General features: G+C 40.7%; 1 protein-coding gene across 1 annotated transcript in view; it reads right to left on the bottom strand.

Annotated features, from left to right (window-relative positions):
• LOC109640595 (NT-3 growth factor receptor-like) overlaps window positions 1-16,923 on the bottom strand; it is an 87,238-nt gene extending 70,315 nt beyond the window's left edge. The window contains exon 1 of the mRNA XM_069533191.1: window positions 16,324-16,923. Coding sequence (XP_069389292.1) covers window positions 16,324-16,601 — 278 coding nt within the window. The 5' untranslated portion in view covers window positions 16,602-16,923. The remainder of the gene's footprint in view (window positions 1-16,323) is intronic.
• Window positions 16,924-26,159: the final 9,236 nt, after the last annotated feature.

Genomic DNA, 26,159 nt, shown 5'->3' with positions numbered 1-26,159 from the left:
TGTCTGTGCTTAATACAGAAGACAAAAGTCATTTGGCTGTGTTTTCTTTTGACAAAGCCTTTGCATACTGCTGAGTCCAACTGAAGTGTGGCGAATTGTGACTGAATGTTGTTTAAATTAGAGTAACAAACACAGGATGCACTTTTGCAGCTACTTTGTTCTTTGAGATAATGCATTTGGGGGAAAAGAACAGGAGGCCGATTGCTGGAAGCAATCATCTTATTTAATAATGAAAAGTTTTAAATTATACAAAGGGTGTGATGTGGGAAAGAAGACGGTGCTAGAGGCAAACCTTGCTTCTTTTATATTCTCTAACAGAAATATTCCTCTCATATTCTAGACACACAGGTACATACACACTCACAGGATTTAGTTCCATTAGTAGAGAGTGGGATGGAGAGGGTGGATGATTCTGTAGGCATTCCAACACAGCAGAAAACGTATGTGTATAAGACAGAGGGCAGAGGGGGAAAGAATGAGGACCGCAGCATATCTGCAGTGCAGCTGTATGATTTCATTTCTCCTCTCACTGTATCTACATTAACTCCCCTTTAAAATTTAACTCTGTCCAATCAAATAAATAACTACTATGTGCCTAATATGATGCACAAATGCAAAACTGTGCTCATGCACTTGTAATCATAAAACTAACCTGACACAACTGCACCCGATACCACTTTACTTCAACTTGATATCAACCTCAGTCAGTTGAGCAGGTAGCCAGAGAAGGTGTTCGAGATAAGCGATGATGACAAAAGTAGAGCAGACTGTAAACTATGCTCTGTTTAATTGTCAAGACAAGGGGTGAAGAGTAGCTCCTTTAACACAAGAACGCCAAGTTCAAGGAGTTTGCTCACACTAGCATCAGCATGCAGCAACAACCAACTTTGCAACAAAAATATCCAGAGACAACCCATAAGCAGTAAAGATAACAGAAGCTTTTACCCAGTTCATTGCTCTTGATGACCAGCCACTGTTAGTTGCAGATAATGTAGGATTTCGCTGTCTTCTCAGTATACTGGAGCTGAAGTATGAGATTCCCTGCTTTCACCACATCATAGAAACCATAAAACCAAAGCTGCATGACTTTGTGAAAAAGCACGTCAACAGCCTGTTGCAGGACATTTCTGCTTTCAGCTTTGCCACTAATATTTACACTAGCAGTGTCAGTCCACTGCCTCTCATTAGCATAACTGCGCAGTGGATCTATGAGGATTTTACTCTCCAGAGAGTCGCTGTACAAGCAAAACAGTTTCAGGGTTCGCACACTAGCCAAGCCATAGCAGGTGTGTTTGAGGACATGCTTCAGACATGGTGCATTCCAAAAAGTTCTGTTCACATTGTGCTCCAGGACAACGCAAACATGATCAAGGCCATGAGTGATGCAGGACTCCCTAGCCTGCCGTGTGTCGCCCACAGCCTTCAGCTGGCTGTTAATGACGGTCTTCTGGCTCAGAAAAGTGTAACTGATGCAGTCGGACTTAAACATTTTGGGACATTTTAAACATTCTGCCTTTGTCTACTCATGCCTGGAAGACATTCCGGTGCAGCTTAACATGCCTATAGAAGACTCCAGCAGACCCACTGGGACAGCACATAGCTCTAGTGGACTTCCAGTGAGGCAGAAGATGCCGTCTTGCAAGTAAAGAGGTAAAGGTCAGAATGTTTAGTTGCATGGAGGTGTAGCGGCTATAATCTTCCCAAATATAGCAATGTGGGGATAAACCGCTATAGTTATCAAGTTATCAAGTATTTCTGACATGGTATCAAAGTATTTTCAGCGCAGGCAAGCACAAATTAAGCCTGTGTGGATCTTGTCTAGTGCCTTATCTCACCAATTATCTTCCAGGCTCAACCCCAGTTCATTTTCCCAGGCCGCCTTGACCTTAGTGGCTGGTGAACAGTTATAGTTTGTTTTTCGCCACAATATCAACATTGATCTTAACATAATGGTTAATACTTTAATTTCAGTCGTACAAATCATGTTCAAATGTTTACTGCAGCAGTAGAACAGGTTAGTGTTTGGCGTCTAAGCTCCGACTAAGTCACTCCCCTTGATATGATTACATAGATATGATAGGATTGATGAGCAAATACCCCTCGTTGGAGCCTACAGGTGTATGCTGGGGTGGTGGAGGGGCTGAAGCAACTGGCAGGAATACTGACACAGCAGTGGGGCAAGCAAAGGGAGTGAGGGGAATTGTTCTCTGTTTAAATAGAGGTGGGTGTGTATTATAGATGATTGTAGAGAGTTAGGTCACATGGTGTATGTCACATGATAGGGGCAGCCCAACCGGAGTTGACTGCCTGAACTAGCTCGCAGGCGTCGCTACATTAATGAGTTCAATCTTTATTCAGAGCAGCACTCGCATTCATCAGCCATCAGGCTTGCTCTTTTCCTCTCTCTCTCTTCCTCTCGCTCCCACACACACACACACACACACACTGTGATCAGACACATGTGTAAACTCAGTCTAAGTGAAAACAACAGACTTTAGAAACTCAGTAAATGTATGTAGAGGCGGAGGAGACGATGGCATGCTCCCTTTAAATTTGAGCCGGTTGGCGCAGCGCACAGCGCATATGACAGAGACACAAGAGAGGAGCAGTAATCTACTGACAGAGCAACAAAAAAACTTTTCACAGTCCAAAACATGTATTAAAAGACCCCACATTAACACTTTAAATGGACATAGTGGAGCTCTGCATGGCGTCCTGGTGTCTGCCCTGACATGGTGGTGCTGTGCGCATTCTCCCAGCTGGAGCTGTCTGTGATCTCTGTATCCATAGCCAGAGACTGTTCATATTTATTTTATCTCATGTTTACAGTCGGCGGCAACTTCACTTTTAACATGGCTGCTCGATATATTATCTTCCTGATACGGTCTTTCCTTCTGAATAGTTCCTGTTTTGGGCGACAATTGTAGTGTGTTTGGACTGTTTATTATATTATATTATTCTATAATAATAATATTATAATAATAATATTTCGGAGAATCTTCCACGTGCCACTAGAGAGAGCTAGTGAACCACTGTTGGTACGCGTACCATAGTTTGAGAACCACTGGTCTAGACAGTGGGTTTAAAGAGATAGCAGATGAGCAAGCATTAACATCACAGAGCAGTGCACCAGTGGGTGCTGCTATTCAGCTAGAGACATACCTTGGAGAGACCACAACTTCTCGGGAAGACAAACCACTGCTGTACTGGGGGTTAACGAAGTGCGGTTTCCCAATTTCGCCCAAATGTCAAGCAGATACCTCTCGGCACCATGCAGTAGTGTGGAAAGTGAAATGCTGTTTAGCTCAGTGTCACATATTGTTGATGAAAACAGAAACAGGCTCACAGCTGATAATGCAGAGAAGCTGCATTTCATCAAAAAGAATCTGCCTCTCACAAAAAAGGCTTAGTCCTCACAGACAGTACTATGATCTCAGTTCTTCTGCTACATTCAGGAGTTGTATGTGGTACTGAAATCCACTCAATGTGTTACAGTTTACATTTATGTGTGAAATGTGTGGCAGTGCCATGTTTGTTCTGCAACAATTGTATGTTGTGTAGTACTGAAATACACTAAATTTGTTAGGTGACATTAGGTAAATGTGGCAGTGGTGAGAGTGGTGTGTGCGTCAGGTGAGGCGGAAAGGAAGGTCAGTGAAGGAAAGAATAATGAGCAGCAAGGGAAGGATGGAGGAAACAGTGTAACTAATGGAAATAAAATAGGTGATAAAAGTGTGCCGTGGAACAGGTGGAGGAGGCTGAGATGGAGGAAGAGGCGGAAAGATCTGTAAAATCAAAGCAAACAATAAAACACAGGAGATAAACAAGAAGTGAAACAAATGATGCAAAAAACAGTGATGAGAGTGGGAATGATGAGTGTGTGTCTGACAGCAGTGACGTACCTCGTTTTAGAAGTTTTTATTTTATTTTTGGTTCTTGTTTTTTTTACATCAAACCAAGAACCAGCATGGGTGGCACATGGGAAAGAAGAACTGGGAGACCTTCACAGAAAAAACGAAAACAAACTAAAAAAATGGGCTGCTCCCTCAAATGTCTCTAAGAGGCAGAGTACTGGTTTTAAACAACCTTGTGGCATCCCAACTGTGGCCCTGATTAACTTGTGTGACAAAGGGGGTGCTCTTTTTAGCCAGAGATGAGGGGGGACATGGCCTTGTCCACCTGGCCAGCCTGACTGCCACTTTCAGACTCCAGTGCAAAAGTACCTCACAGGTTCGGCAGATCTGGTGTGGAGAGATGTGGCCAGCAGCATCCTTAAAAACCTGGGGTTGGATAATGCTCTGTTCTTAACTGATTCTAAATTTCTAAAATTAAGTGGGTTGCCTCCTTAAGTGTTTTTAAATCATGGGCCCTTTTTTACCATAGAAGGTGCCCAAAAGCTGACTCTCTCTACTGGTTGTTGAGAGAACCATGAATCCATGGAGCCAGACTCGATATCAGCAACAACACAACACCCAGCCTGATGGCGGCGCTGACACGGTCTGGGACTCTGATCCTGCAGCAGCTGGGGGATGCAGTGCACTAAATGACACCCAGGCTCTCTGGGCACTCTGCTGGGGCTGCAGTCTATCCGGGTGGCCCAGAGGCTCCTAGATCTTTAGACCCAGAGGTTCTCTGGGAAAGAGAAGAACCTTCTGATGTCCTGACACAGCCAGGAAACAGATCCTGATGCTGCAGACCCCTACCCTGAGATCACCCTGAGCCCCGAGCTGGGGGACAAGACCGGCCCCCTACTAACTGTAGCGAACAAATGAAAACTGAGCCTACACAGAGGTGACAAAGAAACCCTCTACAGGAACTGTGTGAAGAGCATCCACCAGTCCGGACTGAGCAACAGGCCCCCCACTGTGTGGTCACAGAGGTGGGGAGAAAATGGACCCAGCTAAAAACGGACTGGCGACCTCCCGTGGAGTATTTTTCATGGTGCCGTTGCTTCCAATGCTTTTATTTCTGTTCTTAATCCCACTGTTCTTAATAAGATGTCTATCACATTTTTACAGAGTGCAAGAGACTGACAAGTCTTTTCTCTCTCTTTTAACAACGATTTTTTGTCTTTTTAACATAGTTTTTACAGAGAAGATTTTTATCCTGGGAGCAAGCATCATGCAGCTGTCATAAGCTCTCAGCTACAGGGTTATGGGTGCTTGTCAGTCACCTACCAATCACAGCCCATTCTCTCTCCAAAGCGGTCCCTTTAAATACGAACTCATCCTCACTGATCCTTGCTCAGCTACACTGCCCCTCGCTGACGGCAACTTGCCTCCACCACCCCAGACTCCACCTTTTAGCACTGAGTCCAAACATGGTTGTGGTAAACGATATTCATCTTAAACAAACGTACCTTGCCTGCAACGCCTACTTGGGGTTCTGCACACGTTCCCTGTTTTATCTTAGCACGCTGCTCGGCTAATCCAGGGACCATCTAAAGAATGGATAATAACTGTATCCCCATTGTGCCATAAATGAGCAGGAAAAACAGGGTGGAGAACATATTTTTCCTTATTTATTTACATTAGCACTTTATTTTATAACCTACTGATTGTACCAATAAAAAAATGTGAATGAAAAGTTGTGATAAAAAAAGGCTCCCTTCAACAGCATGCCTGTGGCAATGTCGCCATGAAACAGGAAGTTCCATTATTTTGACTATACATTGGCACATTAACATGTTTGATGACCTGGCATGATCAACAGGATGTGACATTTAACTCATACATGCACTGTGCAAACGCATTAATGCAATACCAAGCCGTGTCAACCTACCTCCAACAACCAACCACCATCAACTACACCACAGCCGTGAGGGCCCGACCGTCACTGCTTGCAGTTTTTCATTTTTTAAATTATTATTATTAACTGTTGCTGCTATCATTAAATGATTTGTATTTATATAGTGCTTTCTATGACCACTAAAAGTGCTTTACAGTACAGTTCACCCACACACACACACACACACACATTCATTCTATTAGCAGTACTTTGTTCTGTTCTTTGAGGGTCAATTCGGGGTTCAGCATCTTGCCCAAGGACACTTCGGCATGCAGATGGGAAGACTCCCCCTCATTAATAAGATCATTATATTTATAAATATTTATCTTATTATTTTCATTATACATAAGAACCACTCAGTTTGATTATAAGCTTGATTATATATATATATATATATATATATATATATATATATATATATATTTATTTATTTATTTATATATTATATTTATAAATTGTTCCTGGTCTCTATCTCCTCTCCCTCTCTTTTTCACCCTCCTCCTTTCCCTATTTTTCTCTGATCACCCAAACCACTCCAGGTAGATGGATGTCCACATTGTGTCTGGTTGTGTTTTTTTCCAGATTCCAGATTTTCATGTTTCAAAAAGTACTTTGTCCAAAAACAAAGCTTTGTGCTCATTTTAAATCCTTAAACACATTGTCCTTACTGTGGAGGAACCTGTACTATTACTGTATACACTACACTACAGTCTGAGGCATGGATAAATATCCCTGCACAAATGCAAGGGCTCTGGCAATGTTACCATGGCAACCACTATGCAGCCACACAGACATTCCATCAGCCATTCTGCTATGTATTCAGCAGCTATCCAGTGCTGAACCTCTGTTATTCACCAACAACCCTTTAATGATTTCTGCTGGAGAGGAAAATAGGGAACTTGTGAATGCCATCATCAACAGGATAGTAAACAAAGTATAGGTATCAAAGAGACACGTGATCTATGATCTAAATTCAGATCTTATGATCTAAACAGTGGCCAGCCACCAGGTGGCGTTTCAAGTGTTTTGGCATTCGCATTTGGTAGCTGTCCTTGCCTTTAAACACAGTTTCTTCCATAGATTTATCTGACGATTTTGGTTTTGGCTCTTAGAGAAAGAGTACAAATCTCCTTTCTCTTTGTGTAGAGAGGGGGAATTCAGCTTGAGCGGTCATCTGCCTCAACCGGTTGGGGTGAGCAGAGAAAAATGAGGAGGAGAAGTAAGATGGGTGGAAAAGAGGGGAGAGAAGAGAGAGATAGTGGGGAGGAGTTATTGACATGTATTAAAATAAATGAATAAAATGAATGTGGGGGGGCAGAGAGAAGGGGAGAAGTGCTCAGTGCATGATGGGAGTTCCCCCAGCAGTCTAGACCTATAGCAGCATAAATAAGTGATGGTTCAGGACTCACCTGATCCAGAACTAACTATAGGCTTTATCAAAAAGGAACGTTTTAGGTTCAACCTTAAATGCAGAGATGGTGACATATGAGACATACTGTTAATGAACTGCTTGTTGGGAGAATGCAAATGTAAGAGTCTGTCCAGTCTTGATTAAAAACAGTTTTCACTGTTAACCTTTCTCTTTTTAGATCACACGGGAAGTTACCCCTCTTTGACTCACTTACTCCTGTCTATTCTTTTCCTTTAAGTATTTCCCGTTGCCAAGCCCACATAGTGGATCATGATCATGATCGTGATGGTGGATCATGGATCGTGATGGTGGATTGTGCTGATGGAGCATGGTGGCAGTTTATTATGGTGGTGGATCGTGGTGGTGGATGGTTATCATAGACCGTGGTGGCGGGTGATGGCAGATTATGATTACAACTACATTACTTGAATATACTATACGTCCACTCACGAACCGTATTTCATAAAACAAAGGCCGGTATTCAATTAAAAGCCAGGATAATGACTGGGGGCGTGGTCAACTTTATTGTTAATTTGCACTGGTGTATTGGTATTTGTATTTTTAGTTGCTCTTATTTTTCTAACACTATTACATGTTGAGTTGCTTGAGGTGCCTGGGATTTAAGATTTTCATTGCCAACATGTACGCTGTATCTGTTGTGCAGATGACAAATAAAACCTTTGAACCTTTGAACCTTTGAGCAAGAACAAATAAAGGACAGGCCACAAATACTGGCCAGGTAAAATAAAAAGGATTCTAACTTTTTAATGACTGTTATATCACGAGCATGTCAGTTATGCCTAGAATTACATTTCTACAGCATTAACCTAAGAAATTCTATTCAATCACAGTTGTATTCAAAACAATCTGTTGCTCTAGATTATTTATCTGAAGTACTGGTGCTGTTGTCCTGTCTTAGTCAGGTGGATTCTCATCCAAATGGATGGATGAATGACACCTATGATCTGTATGCTCAGACTGGATTAAAACAACATAATTTGGTCTTTGTGAACACAAATGATGAACATGATTGTTTGCATATAGAGCTGGGAAGAGAGATCAGATCACAAGTGGTCACTGAAGACATTCAGGATGCATTTTAATGCCAAGCGTGAACAGACAAACTTATATATATATATAAACAAATAATAACAAGTCTGAAAATGGTCAGAAACAGAAAGAGAGAGAGAGAGACATACTGCAACAGAGAAAGAAAGAGACGGGGAGAGAGAGAGTTTGGCAGACAGTGGTTTGTGTGACCAGCTTATCAACACAAGGGCCCTGGCTGAACAAATTGCCTTCTCTGTTCACTGAGATTACAGTGCAACTAATGCAAACGTACGCACACACGCGCACACACTTACAGAGACTAGCAATTACAGCAAGATTTCCAGTCTCATTTCTTTGTTAAGAACTGTCCTTTAAGGGTGTATGTATGTATCTGTCTATGTGAACACACACACATACAAGGATTTGTGCTTGGGGTTGCTCTGTAAACCAATTGTTTGGTCAGATGCGCAATTAAAGATTCCTCTGGGTGGATCGATGGAAGGATGGATAGATTAATAGTACTAGTTGTAAATCACTTGTAAAAAAAAAAGAAGTAATTTCCACAATAGGGCTGTCTTTGTTTAAGCACATATTAATATCTTAAGTGGACAAACACAGGTTTCCAAATGTTTAACACAGGCAGCAATTTTGTGCAAAAAAAAAAAAAAAAGGTTGTTTTATGAAGACCAGGGACCAGCTCACCACACAAACACATATTATTAAAAGATGAATGCTTTCTTGTGTGACAGCAGTCCTGAATTTCAAAGTCAGAACTGTGGAAAGCAGAAATTAATATCACAGTGGGGAAGACTGAAAGGGGGTTGTGCATGGTAAACAGACCTTCCTCTTAAAACATGTAGTAGCACATGTTAATAAATAAAATGACAGCAAGTAAAACCAAAAGTTACTTATTGAAGTGTAACTATTCTCCAATAAACTGTTAACACTAACAGTGGTCGTCCTCCAATCAGAAGGTTGGCAGTTTGATCCACAGTCTTCCCCATCTGCATGCTGCAGTGTCCTTGGGCAAGACTCTGAAGCCTGAATTGCCCCTCATAGAACAAAAAGGTGCTGCTAATAGATGCACTGTATGAATGTGTGTGTGAATGGGTGAATGGAAAACTGTACTGTAAAGCACTTTGAGTGGTCATCAAGAGTATATAAATACAAACCATTCACCATTTACTAAACTGACACAGACTGGAACACTGGGTAATCTGCACTGCCAAAACAAAGAAACTACTTATCAGAGAATTGGGCCTGGAGTTTACCCAGAGTCAGCCTTTCACACATGCGCACAACGGGAGGTTCTCTGTACAGAAGCGCTCACAACAGCAACAAATTCTCCTCATTATTCAGGTGAGAGATGTCAGAGACAGGAGGTGACGTATTAACTCCGCTGCGTAGATCATGTGATTTTGTTTACAGCACCCTGACTCTGGCGCCAGCTCTTATCACCACAAAATCTTTTGACATCTTCGTCAATGTCTTCTTTGTGTGTGACACCACTTTTTCACCAGGAGATCTGTTTTCTTTTGTTAACTCCCCCACTCGCTTGCGGTGAACCCAGCAGAGCTCCCCTGCTGTGTTCTCACGTCGACTTTTCCTGGATTTCTGGAGGTCAGGTGGATAAAGTCTGTTGAAATGACGGAGTGTCTCACTTAGACATTTGCAGTCTGGGATTGCCATTCGGCTCTGTTTCAAGGTTGTTGTACACCAAAAACTGACAACAAATAACAATGCGTTATTACAGTAATAGCTTACTTTGCGATGTAGCCTGTACACTCGACCTTGTAAACACTGACACATCAGACATTCCACTGATCTTTCTATGATCCATAATTCTGGAAATTATTGATATTCACAGACAGCATTAGTGCATTACTGAAAAAATTGACTTTCTTTTCATTTTCATAATTGACAGGATTTTAATATTGACATCAGCAAAGCATTGATCCTCAGTCATTGACATTCTGTCATAATGTGTCGCATAAACAGCTCCATTTAGCCAACTACAGGAGTTTGGAAAAGACAATTGATTTTTAAATTGGATTGCATTGCTCATATGGATAAACCTCACAGATCTCTAATCTCAAACATGCCCACATTATAAGATTTGGGATTTGTTTTTTTATTGTACCAGAGAGCAATTAGGGAGCAATGCACCATCTCCTGTGAGCTCATCACACAAATCTAGTTTTATTTGTATAGCCTATGTTCACAAATCACAATTGGTCTCATAGGGCAAGTTGCAACATCCTCTGTCCCTAACCCTCACAACTACCCCAAAATAAACCTGGAAGAAAAATGTACAAACCTCAGAGAGAGGGAGGGATCACTCCACCAGGATGGACAGAAGTGCAATATATTTAGCAATAGATGTAGCTGAACACATAAATTACAATATGTATCACACTGATTAGGAGAAACTGATTTTAGCATAATAGGAAAGTGTGTAAATTGTATTTATACATAAGAAACTCTCTCAAAAAAATAAATGGAGCAGCAACTACAATTTAAATGGAGGAGTTATTGTCAGTAATGGCAGAGTATGTGATTATTCATATTGTATATCAAGCAGTCTTGCTGTAATCATAGTCCATCGGTCGCCACGTAGATCATGATCAAAATCAAAAATGAAGGCTGTGGTAAAACAATGTGCAATAGCATTAGTAATGCTATGAGATGGGGAGATGCGTCACATCTACATACAAATAACATATGGTTTGTATTCTTTAGCGAGAACTGGGAGTGATGCAAGTGGTTGCAAGCCATATTCCAGCCTGGTTAATCATCTCGAGGCTATCTCCAGATGAATACATTTTGTTGCTGATCTGGCAAAGTGAATATCACACATATCCAGAATCCTACCTGCCTGCAGAGGACGGCAAAACCTTGGATGTTTTAATAAGCTAATAATTGTGTTAATAATTCTAGTCAATAAAAGTTAGCTAACCCCAACAACAAATACATCTTTGCTTCATACAGGACAATTTGATTACATATGATAATATTTGACTTATTTCTGAAGTTCTTCTTTCCTCAGATGTATCATAAAGTTCTGTAGGGAGCTGAGCTAATGGGAAGCTGTCCATGTACACCTTGCAGTCGCAAGAACGTTTGCTGTGTCTCCCACCACAGTCTGAAGAGACTACGTATACTTATATTCCAAACCTTTTGATTTGCACCGCAGAACTCACCAACAGTGGTGGATTTAGCAATTTGGGGGCCCAAGGCGAACACAGGCATGGCGCCCTCTGCGTACGTTGTTCTCCATCTGTTTTTCAATCCTTACTCATCTAAGAAAGTCCTACTTGTAACTTCTTCCCAACCCAACAAAACATATTAACAGTTTAACAAATGCACTCACAGTAAAACATAAACAATATGATCTCTGTACAATAAGAATGAACCATATTGTCCATTCAGGTGGAAGATCAGTCATCTATAACCTTGGTTTTCAGCAGGATCTCAGATAAAGTTGATGATGTTTTACATCTTGTTTTAATTAAGTGAGAAGATAACACAAGGAAATAAGAGATCAACTATGGAGTTACAGAAACAATAACAAAATATAATTTTAAAAATGATTACCATTTCTCTTCGTCCCTGTCTTTTTCTTCCTCTCCCTTGAATGTTTTTTTTTTCACGTCTTGCTCTTAAAAACACTCACGTTTTTTTTAATCATCATTGTAAAGGCCATCATGGGAAATACCTGGAGCGAGTGAAAATGTGTGTGTGTGTGTGTGTGTGTGTGTGTGTGTGTGTGTGTGTGTGTGTGTGTGCAAACACACAAAAAGAGGCTCCGGGGCCCCGCCTCCGCTCACTCGCTCAGAGCGACACACACACACGAGCAGCAGGTCAGAGACTTAGTTGAAGAACAGTGGACACAGTGAAAACACAGAGTTCCTCTGGTCACATCTGCTCAGTGATCAGCTGCTTCATGAGCAGAGCTGAAGTTACACTTGGTTTGTATCGAGCTGGAGTTTCTGTTTCCTCCTACCTTCACTCTGACCTGCTCTCACTATAACTAATAAACACTCATCACTAGTTATCAGGACCTGATCAGTACATGAAGTAACTCAGTGTGTGTTTGATTCCAGATTTTATGAGACTGCATTTAAACATCATGAAAAATGAGTCATTCACATAATATGTGCGCTCGGTACAACATGAGAGGCGACACACACAGGACTCAGTGTTTAAGTGACCGGAGCGACACAGATTCATGATCCGACACCATTAAACACATTATCATCATTTAAATCATCCCAATAAAAAACGGAACAAATGAACGTGAACTAGTTCTTCTAAGTGTGAACTGGTGCAACACTTCTCTTCAGTCTCTGTTTACACCCTGAATCACTTCCGTGGATGCATTCATGTAATGCATTGTGGAGGGGGTTGCAGAGACACTAGTTACTTGTGAATTATAGGCATGCTGATGCCGTTTTAGCGTATGGACTTTTAGAAAGAAATGATTAATTAAAGAAAAAGTAAAAACAAATATTAAGTTTATAAGGTTCTTTATGGGGCCTAAGGCAATTGCCGACCTATGCCTAGTGGTTAAGTCCACCTCTGCTCGCCAGGGTTATCCTCTGAGCCCTTTCCTGTTTGTCTTGGCCATCTAGATCAAATAAATCCATAATTCCATCCACGGGCATAAAAAGGGGGAACATGGAACACAAAGTATCCCTTTATGCCAAAGATCTCCTTCTCCATGGTTCCGACACAGAGGCTGCGATTCCTTTGATTCTTAATATATTACAAAAGTTTGGGTAAATCTCTGGCTATAAATTAAATCTGCATAAAAGCAAGCTGCCCCCATAGATTTGGGTCATTTCAAAACTTGAGACCATCAGATTACCTTTTAAAACAACAACGGACAGTTTTACTTACCTTGGAGTTACAGTGACAAAGAATTTTACAGACCTCTTCAGCAAAAATTTGAAAAAACTGTTGACACAAACTAAACAGGATTTGGCTAGTTGGTCCTCTGCATCTCACTTATAGGCAGAGTTAATGCAATAAAAATGACTGTGCTCCCAAAGTACTTGTACCTGTTCCAATGTCTGAGTATATTTATCCCCTGCACTTATTTCAAAAAGTTGGACTCAATAATATCATTACATTACATTACCTTTCATTTAGCTGACGCTTTTATTTATTAAGAATCAAGTAAGTAATATCATCATGCATATCTGGAATGGCAAACGACCACGTTTGCGAAAAGATTACCTATACCTACAAAGAGCAAAACATGATGGAGGTGTGGCCCTCCCAAATTTCCAACTCTATTACTGGGTATCCAATTTACATTGTGTGTTATATTGGACACATCACCATTTAGACAAAAATGTTCCACCTGGGTAGGGACGGAGACACATCTTTGTGGCTCTGTCTCCCTGCCAGCTTTAATAGGTGCGTCAATGCCTTTACCAGTGACTCTGTCTAACATTACTCCTTTAGTCATTCTTTCGCTTAGAATCTACTCACAATTCAGAAAATTTTTTAACCTAGAAGATACGTGCCCTTACAGCCCAGTGGCATTCATCTTCTCCCACCCTCAACTCAGACACAGCATTCAATGTGTGGCATGGGATCGGTATGTAATGCTGTAATGTTTGCTCTTTATAAACAACAAATTTGCCTCTTTCGAACAATTGTCAAGGAAATTAAATATACCCATTTCCCATTTTTTTTAAATATTTACAGATAAGGCATTATATTTCAAGGTCTGTTTCACATTTCCCAATAAGCCCAAAATAATTGATAGTATCATGTCTTCTAATCCAACAGACAAAGGCCCAATTACATCTATACTTGGGCAAATCCCTAACTTGGACTGCAGCTTCCTGTCCGGTATTAGGAATGCATGGGAACAGGATTTGCAATTAACAATTGATAAGGGAACTAGGACAACAATTTTGAAGAGAGTTCACTCGTTCTCAATGTGTGCCCGACACTCTATGCTTCAATTTAAAGTGGTACATCGGGTGTATCTTTTCAAATCAGAAAATTGTAAAACTGTGCCCACAAATTAACCCTGCATGTGACAGATGTAAGTCGGCAGATGCAACACTGATCCACATGTTCTGGCTATACCCCGATCTGGAGGGGTATTGGAAAGCTATTTTTGAAGTTCTTTTTATAGTTAAACGGTTGAAATGTATCCAGACCCCCTTATGTCGCTGTTCGGAATATTAAGTGAGGCTGTAATCAACAATTATTTTCATTATTAACTCATTAGTTGATCATTTTTGATAAATAAATTGTTTGGTCAACATTACATACAGAATAAGATGAGAAACATGCCTGTCACAGTGTCCAAGATCCCAACAAGACATCTATAAGGTAAGAACAGTCCAAAATTATCTATTATTTCAGACTTGTTTTCAAATGATCAACTGTTCAATTAATTGTTTATCACTAATTTATTTATTATATATTAGTGGAAATTTCTAAATATTATTTTGTATCTTGTGGAAATAGTTTAATAGTAACAATTATGTGAAGCGCACACTATTTGTTGTAAACTGGCTAAAGCAATTGAACAATGGGTACCAAATGAGAAGCACATCTATCGCATTAACTTTTTCATTATGATGTTCAAGCTTAGGATCTCAGCATTTTCTTGCACTCAACTAATCTGAGTTTGTCTCCTCTTTTATGAATCACTGTGTGGAAGCTTTCTGTTTATTTCACTGTTACCAGCAACAAGACTGGTTTCACACAGACAGAAAAACTATTTGAAGAACTGCTTTTTAATTAAGTTCTCACACTCATACCACTGGGGAGACTGGTGAAACTTAGAGAGGCTGTGTGTTTGTGTTTGTTTGTGTGTGTGTGTGTTAAGTGACAGCATGCTACAAGATCTGATGGACTACGAGTGCTGGGCAAAACATTGTTAGAAAATCCCTCATGCACACAGCTACAGGCGATGATAATTAATGTAAAAAAAAGTTGTCTTTTTAATTGAGATTTCTTTCTACACCGCAGCGTAGTGATGCGACCTGAGCTAGAATTGTACAATACAGCATATCCCTGAATACAACATCCGCCAACACCCAGATTTTACTATGGTGCAATAAGTTATCATTCAAGTTTGTTCATGCCAATTTAAACATGTACTTTGCCAAGGCATTATTAGTCAAGATAAGTACTAATGAATAATCCTAAACTGTTACTGTTTCCATACTTTAACCAAAATAATGATATCTTGACACTGGAATTGTGCTCTAAGAAGCATAAGGAAACGTGATTAAAAATTATTGGACAGTCTCACGAGGATGTTTGGTCAATATGCCTGTTAATTTTGATTTTTCTAATCTGATTTATAAACTTGACCCAATTAAAGTATGGATCTGACAATGAAAGAAAAAATTTAATTCAACAGTTTGGGCATTTTGAAACCTGAGTCCAGCCTCAAAGTTCCATTTAAGACAATTCAGGACAAAGAAAGTTATATTTCTTTCTTTTTCCCATGTTTCCGACACTAACTTCATCATTTGTGTGTACATGGGTGAAATTAAGCCAGTATGGTTCATTAACAGCTCATCCAGTGCAGTGCCACTATTCAGTAAGGACAAGGAGACAACAGCTGACTGCAAAAACCCATATACAGCAATACATGCAACAAAACACAACAGATCAAGGTGCTTTACCCTACAAATATATTTGTTTAATAATTTACCAGATTTTGAACTACCTATTAGTGGGAAGAAATACTTTTCTGAAAACAAAGGAGATTTTAGCTGAATTTTTGCCAGACATGTGCTGGCCATTTCAAACAAAACAAATGTGTGCATTGTGATGATTTAAATTTGACATGAGTTTCTCAAAATAAATAGTCACATTTAAAAAACACAATTCTCTCCCTTTTGTCCAACTCTGGAACCATTTCTTATCAGTGTAATATCAGATATGTATGCTGCCAATCTGCAGATAAAGTGCAAAGGGTTTTCTCACTGCAAAACAAATTATTAACGTATTTCCATAATCAGTGGGAATAAGAAGGACTCATAATGATGTACGTGTCTGAGAGCTATATGAGCTAGAGCAGCAGCAGCACTTACATTGAGGTAATGTTCTGGAAAAGATCCTCGATGCCCGCGGTAATGTTCCCGGCGCTGCCGGTGCCTTGGAATGACAACAGCGGGAAGAATTTACTGATGTCAGACTTATTGCAGTAGATCTCTGTGGGCGAGCAGGTACAAGTGGGCGGACAGTCCAGCAAGGAGCTCGGGTACATGTGAAAGAAGACGCTGAGAAGAAAGACACCCTTCCAGCAGCACAATATCCTGATATGGCGACGTACGCCGAATGCGCCAGATAACGCACCAAAGTCCTCCATACTGTCACGATTCAAGTTCCCAGATTTCGCACAACTTTGCAGGGCAAATTAAAAAAAATCCTCTCCTGGGTCCGCTCCGCTCTGCGTGAGGCGATCGGTCTCCACACCTTATTTCCCTCAGTGGGGTCTGAACGTTAGAATTGTTCTAACATCATCTCCTTTCATGTGCGTATCCACAGGCTAACACGTGTGTGTGTGTGTGTGTGTGTGTGTGTGTGTGTGTGTGCATCAGAGATCGCTATGATGCCCATGCAGTCACGGGCAAAGATACAGCGCAGGGAAGGAATAAAGACAGGGAAACATCGGTGTCTGATGTGCGGGGGATTAGGGTCTGAACGCGTGCAGCCTGGTTGTCTCTCTCTCTCTCTCTCTCTCTCTGTCTGTCTGTCTCTCTCTCTCTCCCACTCTCTCTCTCTCTCTCACGCTGTTGCTGGTAGGCTTCCAGGCTTTGAGTATGGCAGGGAGACAGACAAATGAAGGAAGCCAAATCGAGAAGGAGTCGAGCGTCCACCCATTGGGCAAAGTGGAAAGTGACTCAATTACGTGCGCACATATGGGGCGTTCAAATGCACGTCGTGTAAGAGGAGTTACCCCACAGAGAGATGACGAAGAAACACACGCATACAAATGCAAACACACCCTGTGACATTTTCTTCTGTTGTTTGTCCAACTGACCCTGAGAACAAATATTCCAGATTCTACAGTAGGTAAACTCTTTGCACGTAATTTGAGTCACTGTAAATCTAACTCGTGCTGAGCTTACTGTCATGATGTGGACAGTTATCAACTTCCCTTCACTAATTGGATATTTCTTAAAGCAGCCATAGCCACATGGGGGCAGTAGAACACTCTGTAAACAGAATGTTGACATAATATCACATTTATTTCAGGAGTCAATACATGTGTATAAACCTTATACATCCACACATATTAGTTTACTATCACTGTTATGCAGTCTATCAATGTTATGCGGTCATATTATTTTTTTGAACATTGTAAGCTGTTAGCATTTTACTAGTTGCATCTTCACTGCACAAGCAATTTGCTGACTGTAGTTTTTTATTTCTGACAGAAATCAATGACAAATGTTGGAAAGTAAGGTCTACATTTTTGTTAATTAATAATATTTGAATAGTCTTTTTTATTTGAACCCCTTTTGGATATCTTTTAACCTAAAAGAACAGGGTCATTATATTATTTTATATTACAAATCCTATAATGTCTAAGACCACTCCCCTCACCCTTGTGTCCCTTCCTCTGTCAAACTTGTAAACAATGCTGCTTGAGGGATTATGTGCAATAGTCTCATGGTTTTTTTTTTTATCACTGTGTGTGTTCAATATGTGTTATGTGCAATGCATGTATATTTTTGTTAGGTGAAATTGGGATTATTAGCAATGTTGTGATTTGGTACATCTGATGTTGTTTTTGTTTTGTCTGATTTTTGTTCTGCTTAGATTATTGTTTTTAATGTAATTGTGTGATGTTGTTTTTACTGTAACTGGGAAGGCATTTATCTATATTTCCCTACGGGGGAAATAAAATGGTAGTCTGGCCTGCTCAGGGGATGCAGATAGTACTGTTTGCAGTACAAAGACTGCACTGAGGAAGTAGCTAAGAATGGTACAGAAATCTGTTGAAGTTTCTGTATTTTGCTCCAAGTCAAGTTCAAGAATCAAGTCAAGTTTGCTTTATCATCCCAGATGGTAAACTTGGCTTACAGTCAGACTGACAGGACACAGAAACACAAAGTGAAAAAGAATGACATAGATGCATACAAAAAGTACATCAATTATCCCTAAAGTGTCATGTAATACATGTTGGGTACTCCCCTGCAGAGAGTACCCAACTCAGGGATTTTATGCGCACACATCAGATGTACCAAGGACTGAAAGAACAACTAGTACAAATGTGGAAGGTGAATTCCAATTTGATCCCCCTGTTAGTAGGAGTATTAGGGACTGTAACCCCCAAACTGGGGGAGTGGCTCCAGCAGATCCCAGGTCTGAAGCCTCTGTCCAGAAGAACAGGTAAGACCCACACAATCCTTACATTTCCAGGCCCAAGCAGTACACCCTGTCAGACCAGCTAACTCCTTATTCATAAGCTGCTGAAAAGTTACTGGTGCATTTCTCAGCACAAAAGGTATTACATCATAGGAAAATAACCGGTTGACGGTTGGACCGGTTGAAGTTTTGTGCGTATTTGGATATGTTCTTGTACGCTGTGTGCAATGGGCTCATGGATCTGTTTAATATGCGAAGTCCCTTTGTATATCATGTGTGTGCACCCGCCCAATGTCTGCGCCCTGTCAAAGAGCCAAAGGTTTAAATGATTTAATGTAATTTGTTACTGCTGTTAAAATATTGCACGTGGATGGGTTCTTGTCCACTGAGCACAACAGCCTTTTGGACTTGTTTAACCATGTCCAAAAGCTGGGGTCTGACAGTTGTGAGACTGGCAAACATTTGATTCATATCATACTAGCCTCTGGTTTTTACTGAAACTCGTAAAATACAAATTATGTGTATGGAAATATGAAGATGCCTATAGCCTATTCTTAATCCCAGGCTGAAATAAAAAAATTACCCTCCCACTGCCGCACCCCCAACTTAATTCAATTCAATTTTATTTGTATAGCGCCAAATCATAATTTACATTATCTCGAGGCACTTTACATAGAAGATAAAGACCTTAAAATCTTATTAATATAGAGAAACCCAACAGTTCCCACAATGAGCAACACTTTGGTGACTGTGGAGGAAAAACTCCGTCATTAACAGAGAGAAACCTCTAGAACCAGACTCAATGTGGGCGGTCATCTGCCTCGACCGGTTGGGGTGAGCAGAGAAAAAAGGGGAGGAGAGGAGAGATGGGTGGAAAAGAGGGGAGAGAAGAGAGAGAGATAGTGGGCTCAACCATGAGCTATAGTCATCCATAGTTATGCTGCTATAGGCCTAGACTGCTGGGGGATCACCCATCACACACCAGCAACCAGCACCTTCTCTCTTCTTCACTCTCTGCCTTGTTTATTTTGTTGTATCTTATTACATATCTCTAATTCCTTGGGTCTTCTCCTCCCCTCCTTGGTCCATGCTGTGCTCTCTGGAGCGCTTCCTGGCTCAGGTCCTGATGAGGAATGGACCTAGTGGAGGTCGCTGGTCTGTCGCAGGGCTGACATGGAGGGTCACGCAACCACCAGCACTCTCACCTGAGGACCTCTCACCTTTGGAGCCACCGTACCACCTACTGCACATGTTGGACCATGAGGGAGGTAGGAGTGCCCAGGGGGGACCAACGGGCCTTTGAAAGACCATGCCAACGTCCACGTGGAGATTCCTGGGCTGGATTCAAGCCCATGCCCTGAGACCGTGACTCCACCCCCACCTCCCCTTTATTTCCTTTTGTTCCCCTATTTTTATTTCCTCCACTCACCCCAACTGAGCAGAGGCCGTCCACACTGAGCCCGGTTCTGACGGAGGTTTCCTCCACCTGGGTGTTTTTCCTCCCCACTGTTCCTCCACTTGCTCAATGTGGAACAAGTTGGATTTTTTCTTTTTTAAGATCTTGGACATTTGTGCAGCAACATGACAACTGTTTGTTGTGATACTGTGCTATATTAGTACAGTGATGTGATTTGACTTATGGATAAAGATGCGGATCAGTTGTCTGCTAATGTATGTCATTGTCGACTGTCATGCCCTCCTCCTCACCTGCCTACTAGGCTCTCTCTTTCTCCCTCTCTCTATCTCTCTGTTGGTGTGTAGGTGCGTGGCTGATTACTGATGTGAACCTGGTGTGCTGCAGTTGGGGCCTTGATTGACCAGCTGCCTATATAAGCTCCACTACTGCTCTCAGTCTGCGCCGGACTTTAGACTCAGTTCAAGTTAGTTGTAGCTGCTGCTATTGTAACTATTTCGATTCTGTAAACGTCCTGTTGATCCCGCATCCTAACCTTTCCTGTCTTCCTGCTCAGGACCAGCAGCTGGATTACAGCCCCGACTCCAGCTCCAGAGTCCTGCCTGCCTGCCTGCCTGCTTGCCTGTCTGTCTACCTGCCTGCTTAAGCTATTGGACTTTTCCAATAAACCTCAGTGACTTTAAACCTGTCTCAGCCTCTGCCTCTGTGTCCAAGCCCGGCCCTTAACAGTCGTCAGTGTTGCTGGTGCATGGTAGGCCCTTTATTACCAAACAGATAATGTTCTTCAGACTATTTGATCTATCATACTATTTGCTGACTGGTTGCATGTCAGATTTGCATAATCCCTTGTTAGTTGTTGCTCTCAAAAATGGTCCATGTAATACTGAGACATTGTACTGCTGAAGGGACAGATCAAATAGGCTGTCACTCTTACCATTCATTTGAATGTATCTTTGCCCATCACTGCGTGTGACCAAGGCTAAACACGTGGCTGTGTGTTGTTTAGTGTTGTTTTGAATGACATGACAATGTGGCTCTTGTATGGTGATACTGATAATTATGTCCTTGATGATTTTTGTATTATGGATGGCAATATGCTAATCAGGTTATCAGTATACCTGTACACAGCACTATATCTAGACACTTATTCCTGCACTTGATTTTGCGAATTGTCTTGAAACTTAAGATGTTGATGATGCTCAACAATACCTGCAACTCCTGTTCTTGGTTTCTCTGGCCTACTGTGTCCAGGACTCCTCCTACTATATCTTCATTTTATGTTATCTAATTTATTGCACTACCTTGGTGTAAACACAAATTGCCCTTTGGGGACAACATTAAATGTTATTGCACAGTCACTCTCAGCGTGTAGGAGAAATTGATCGGGAGGTCTCTGCTGAATTGTCCAAAAGGGCAGTAGATTTTTTGGAGTCTTCCAATGGAATCAATGAAGAGAACAACAAGGGGATCTGACCTCTATGACAAAAAGACAGGATGTTTGGAGAGACTGAGCCTGCCATGGACGAAATTGTTGAATTTTACAACTGATTGATCTCCAAACCTCACTGCAAGAAAGTTGGACTCCTGAGGAGGAAACAGTCGTTAGCTGTATGCTGTAATGCTCCAAAGTTAGCTCCAGAACATAACCACAGGTTAAGCAAACAGCTCATTCCAAACAGGCATGTTTAGAACATGCCATTTGATTTATTTATTTTTTGGCAGTCCTGTCTTGTCAGACGTAATGCCATCCGGTTATTTGTTGGTTCCATCCATGATCATTTGAATAAAGCATTAACAGATTCCCTACTACATGAACTTTTGCCTTTTCTCTCTCTTTTGCTCCATTAACTAGTATACTTATTGTGATCACTGAATCATCTTTACAAGTGTATGTCATAGCATGTTTAGGAGGCATGATTTGTCTGATCAGGATGTGTAAGGAAGGATATGTTGACACTAAAAATTAAATTGTAAAAACACAGAATTGTTCTTTTCAGTATTGTAAGTAACGATCCATCAAGGTGCCCAAATATCGAATATATTTCAATGTGAAGATGCAAATGTTTTCAAAAGACTAAAAGTAAGAAAGTGTCAAATGTCTAAAGTCATGTTGTAGACAACAGTAGTTATCAGTTATTTTTCATTTTGTTCTTACTGCAAAGTACTGTTGCTGCTATCTTGTTCTACTGTTTGCTTTTTGGCTAAGAGGGTTTTGTCCTACCCATTCAGATGACATCAATCAGATATTAATGTCATGACTTCTTAATGTACCTATGACCATAATGCATTATGGATGAACCATTGATTCCTAATGGCCAGTTAATGTACTGCATGTAACCAGGCTGTGGTTTCATGATAGATGGATGACCCAACCCCCCACTTCTCTTTCTCCCTTGCCTGGCCTGCTCTCTGTCTCTGTCTTTTCCTTCACACAGACACATTGTTGTAACATGTCACTTTTGGGATAAAACATAGACTTTCAGTTATTTCCTGGACACTTCCTGGACACTCCCAAAAACATAATCATGACCCCTCTGCCTATATCTAAAATGTATCTCCAAAGATAACTTAAAAACATATGTACACGCCCATATTGTTTTAGTAGAGTGTTTATTAAGAGGTTAATATCCTGTTGAATTGTTGTTCACCCCTTTCACGAAATAATTGACAAACACAACAGAATCATTCAACTGCTCTGTTCAAAGGAACAACACAGGGAGTCTTCCCACCTGGTGCCATTAGGATATACTATTCATCTGCCTCTGCCAGATCTGTGGTAACTGAACTGGACTAAACCAAATCGTTTGACATCCTTTCCCATCTGCTCCTTCCTCTTATCCTCTGCACTAAACACTCCACTCCCAATATGTCTTTAATATCATATGTGATATGTGATCTTTCCACCATTTAGATTTTATCATATGACACACACATATATATATATATATATATATATATAAACTCTTAGTATAATATATAATATGCTGCGAGCCATTAGTACATATTTATTGTAGTATTTCTAAGCTATTACTATTATTATCATAGTATCATGCTGTTCCATATTTATTATTATTATTATTGCTAGGCTATCACTTCAGATTATTATTAATATGCAGCATGCACTCTGTTATTATTACTATACTGTTACTACTGTTATTATGATTATGAACATAATCATCAACTATAATATTATACTGTTTTGTTATTATTGTTATAACATCACTCTACAATATTCTTGGTATGCAGCACGTACACTATTATTATTATTATCATTAGCATTATAGTTGGAATTATCATCATTTCATGCTATCACCACCATTCTAGCAAGAACAATATCACAACTTCCTTTGCTTATTTACTTAATCTCTGCCTTGGTTCATTTTATTTTATTTTAAATTGTGCTGGACTCCCACAGCATCTGTTTTTCTTTTCCTTTGTGTATGTTTTTGTGTGTGTGTGTGTGCTCTCATAGAGAAAATCTGACGAGACTTGTCAGTAGAGAGTGTGATATTGGTTTTGAACAAGCATACAAGCTGTCAGAAACAGCTCTCTGTAAGCTATGTTGGCTAGGTTACCACAAACAAGAGACAATCCAGGAAGCTGTGGAAACAGGACAGATATGTTCTATACTTATGAACACAAACAACAGAATAAGTGAAATGCGAGAATAGAGAATAGAGAAAAAACAGAACAATCTGGGAAAAGAGGAGGCTAATCAAATACTCACTTTACATCAGGGTTTGTGATCAGTGTCGAAGTATGCAAATTATATATATTCTTGCAGCACAGTCTGGGTGGGATGAGCTCTAGCTACAAGGGGTGTTTGTATTTAAGCCTGCCAATTAATTAAAAGACGAGTTAGCGACCAAAAATGAGACGGATAGCCTAGAAACACTTATTTCATTATCTATACGGATAGATAACCGCAGGGAGAAAGCAAATAATCTGCAATCCGCAAACACCCAAGCTCCAGCCCGACAAACTTCCCGTGCCCAGACAGCCTGTATTACTCCCACAAGCCCTCCATCTCAGAATCAGAATCAGAATACCTTTATTGTCCCAGCAACAGGATAGTAGTGTTTTAAAAACAATAACAAAATAGTGAAAAATAAACAAGATAATTTAAAGGTAAGAAAATTGAATAGAAAGAATATACTCCTATATACATATGAACATATTCAGTGTGCAATAAATCTCCTCACTCCACTTACGAGAGAAGGGCACGACCCAACTGCAAGGGCTCTTGCGGCGGACCTTGAAGGTAAACTGTTGGCCCAAATCACCCACCAAACTGACCAGGGTGATCTCATCCTGTCTGGAAATAGCCAAGAAAAGATTAAGTTACTCGTCATTCCCTCACCTTGAGCCCCTATTGTACTTGGTCAGCCCTGGCTTAGGATGCATAACCCCCATATCAACTGGTCCTCCTTTTCAGTAACTAGCTGGAGCCACTTTGTCATTCACATTGCCTGCAGTCTGCTCAAGCCCCCTCTCAGAGTGTCCACAACAGTGCCCCCAGACATCATGCTCCTTCCCCTATGGTATCACCTCCTTGCCGAAGTTTTTTGCAAAATTAAAGCTCAAACTCTGCATCCTTACAGGCCATATGATTGCTCCATTGACTTGCTCCCTGGCCTCCCGTCCAGTTGCCTGTACATCTCCCATCCTGACAGAGAGGCTATGGAGAAATATATAAATGACTCCCAGGCAGCTGCTTTCATACTCCCTTCCTCCTCACCGCTAGGCGCAGATTTTCTTTGTGGCCAAAAAAGACAAGACACTCCACCTGTGCTTTGATTTATTGAGGATTAAATGAAATAATAATAAAAGTAAATATCCTGCCTTCGAGTCTCTACACCAAGCCACAGTCTTTTCCAAGCTGGAATACCTATACCACCTCATCAGGATCTGAGAGGGGTATGAGTGGAAAACAGCTTTTAACACCCCGCGGGTCACTCTGAATACCAGCTCATGCCCTTCGGACTCACGCCCCCGCTGTTTTTCAGGCCCTTTTCAATGACATGCTGAACTGTTTTCTCTTTGTCTACCTCAATCTCTTCTCAAAATTTGGAGGAACACGTCCAACACGTACAGCTAGTACATCCGCCTCTGGGAAAATAAACTATGTAAAGGTGGAGTTTCACGTGACTTCTGTGAATTTCTTTCCTATACAAAGCTCTGTTTGGTTCATGTTGGGATTAATCCTTCTGTCCAGGTTTGGTGAGCAGGTGGACCCAATCGAGGAGCAAGGCAGATCCATTCCGAAAAAACATAATTTATTGAAAATAAATGATGGGAAAGCACAGAGATGCCACGGGATAGACAAACAGTATAAAATCAAAACGTTCAGAGAAAGGAAAGCAGAATCAGGAATCCAGAGCAGGCAGAGATGAAGCAGACAGAGATAAAGCAACTTCTTCGACCAAGACTGAACTGAGGAATTGACTTAAAGGTTCAGTGTGTAAGATTTGGGTGAAAGTGATCTATTGACAGAAATCAAATAAGTAAGCAGTCATGTTGTTACACAGTATCAACATACTTGGGACTTGGATAATATTTATATTGGCAAAACATTCTTAATATGTAATGTGTAATCTAGCTGCAAATTAGATCGGTGAGTTAGACAGTGGACCGCACTCAGACAGGAGGATAATATAGTATGATTTTGGCTCCGCTAATAATGTGGGTATTCAGAGAAGGATTAAACAGTAATGACTAAGATATATATTGAGGTCTTCAGTCCCTGTTGCTATTTGGTTGAATTAATAATTGTCTTTAGTTTGCATTTTTCTGAATAGCCTCACTGCTCTTACGTTAGTAATTACAGTGGAAACCACTTCCAGTGATCACGTCGCTGGCCAAATTGGTCACGGGACAAAGAATTAAAAAAATATTTTTTAAAGTCCAAACACATGAAAAGACCCCAAATTAACACTGTGAGCAGACTACTTGATCACTTTAACTGTTTGTATAGGAACAATTCAGTCCCAAGCTTTTTGAGCCATATATACAGTTGATCAAATTGGTTACATAATACATGGTAGATCGCCACCACACCAACAATTAACCATCTAAATGTATGTATGTGTATTCAGATGTTTACTACACCATGTTTTTGTAAATTCAACCAATAGAAAT

The sequence above is a fragment of the Paralichthys olivaceus genome, chromosome 10, assembly GCF_024713975.1.
Source record: "Paralichthys olivaceus isolate ysfri-2021 chromosome 10, ASM2471397v2, whole genome shotgun sequence".
NCBI classification, from domain to species: domain Eukaryota; kingdom Metazoa; phylum Chordata; class Actinopteri; order Pleuronectiformes; family Paralichthyidae; genus Paralichthys; species Paralichthys olivaceus.
The sequence above is the reverse complement of the archived record's forward strand: the minus strand, read 5'-3'. Positions and strand labels throughout refer to the sequence as shown.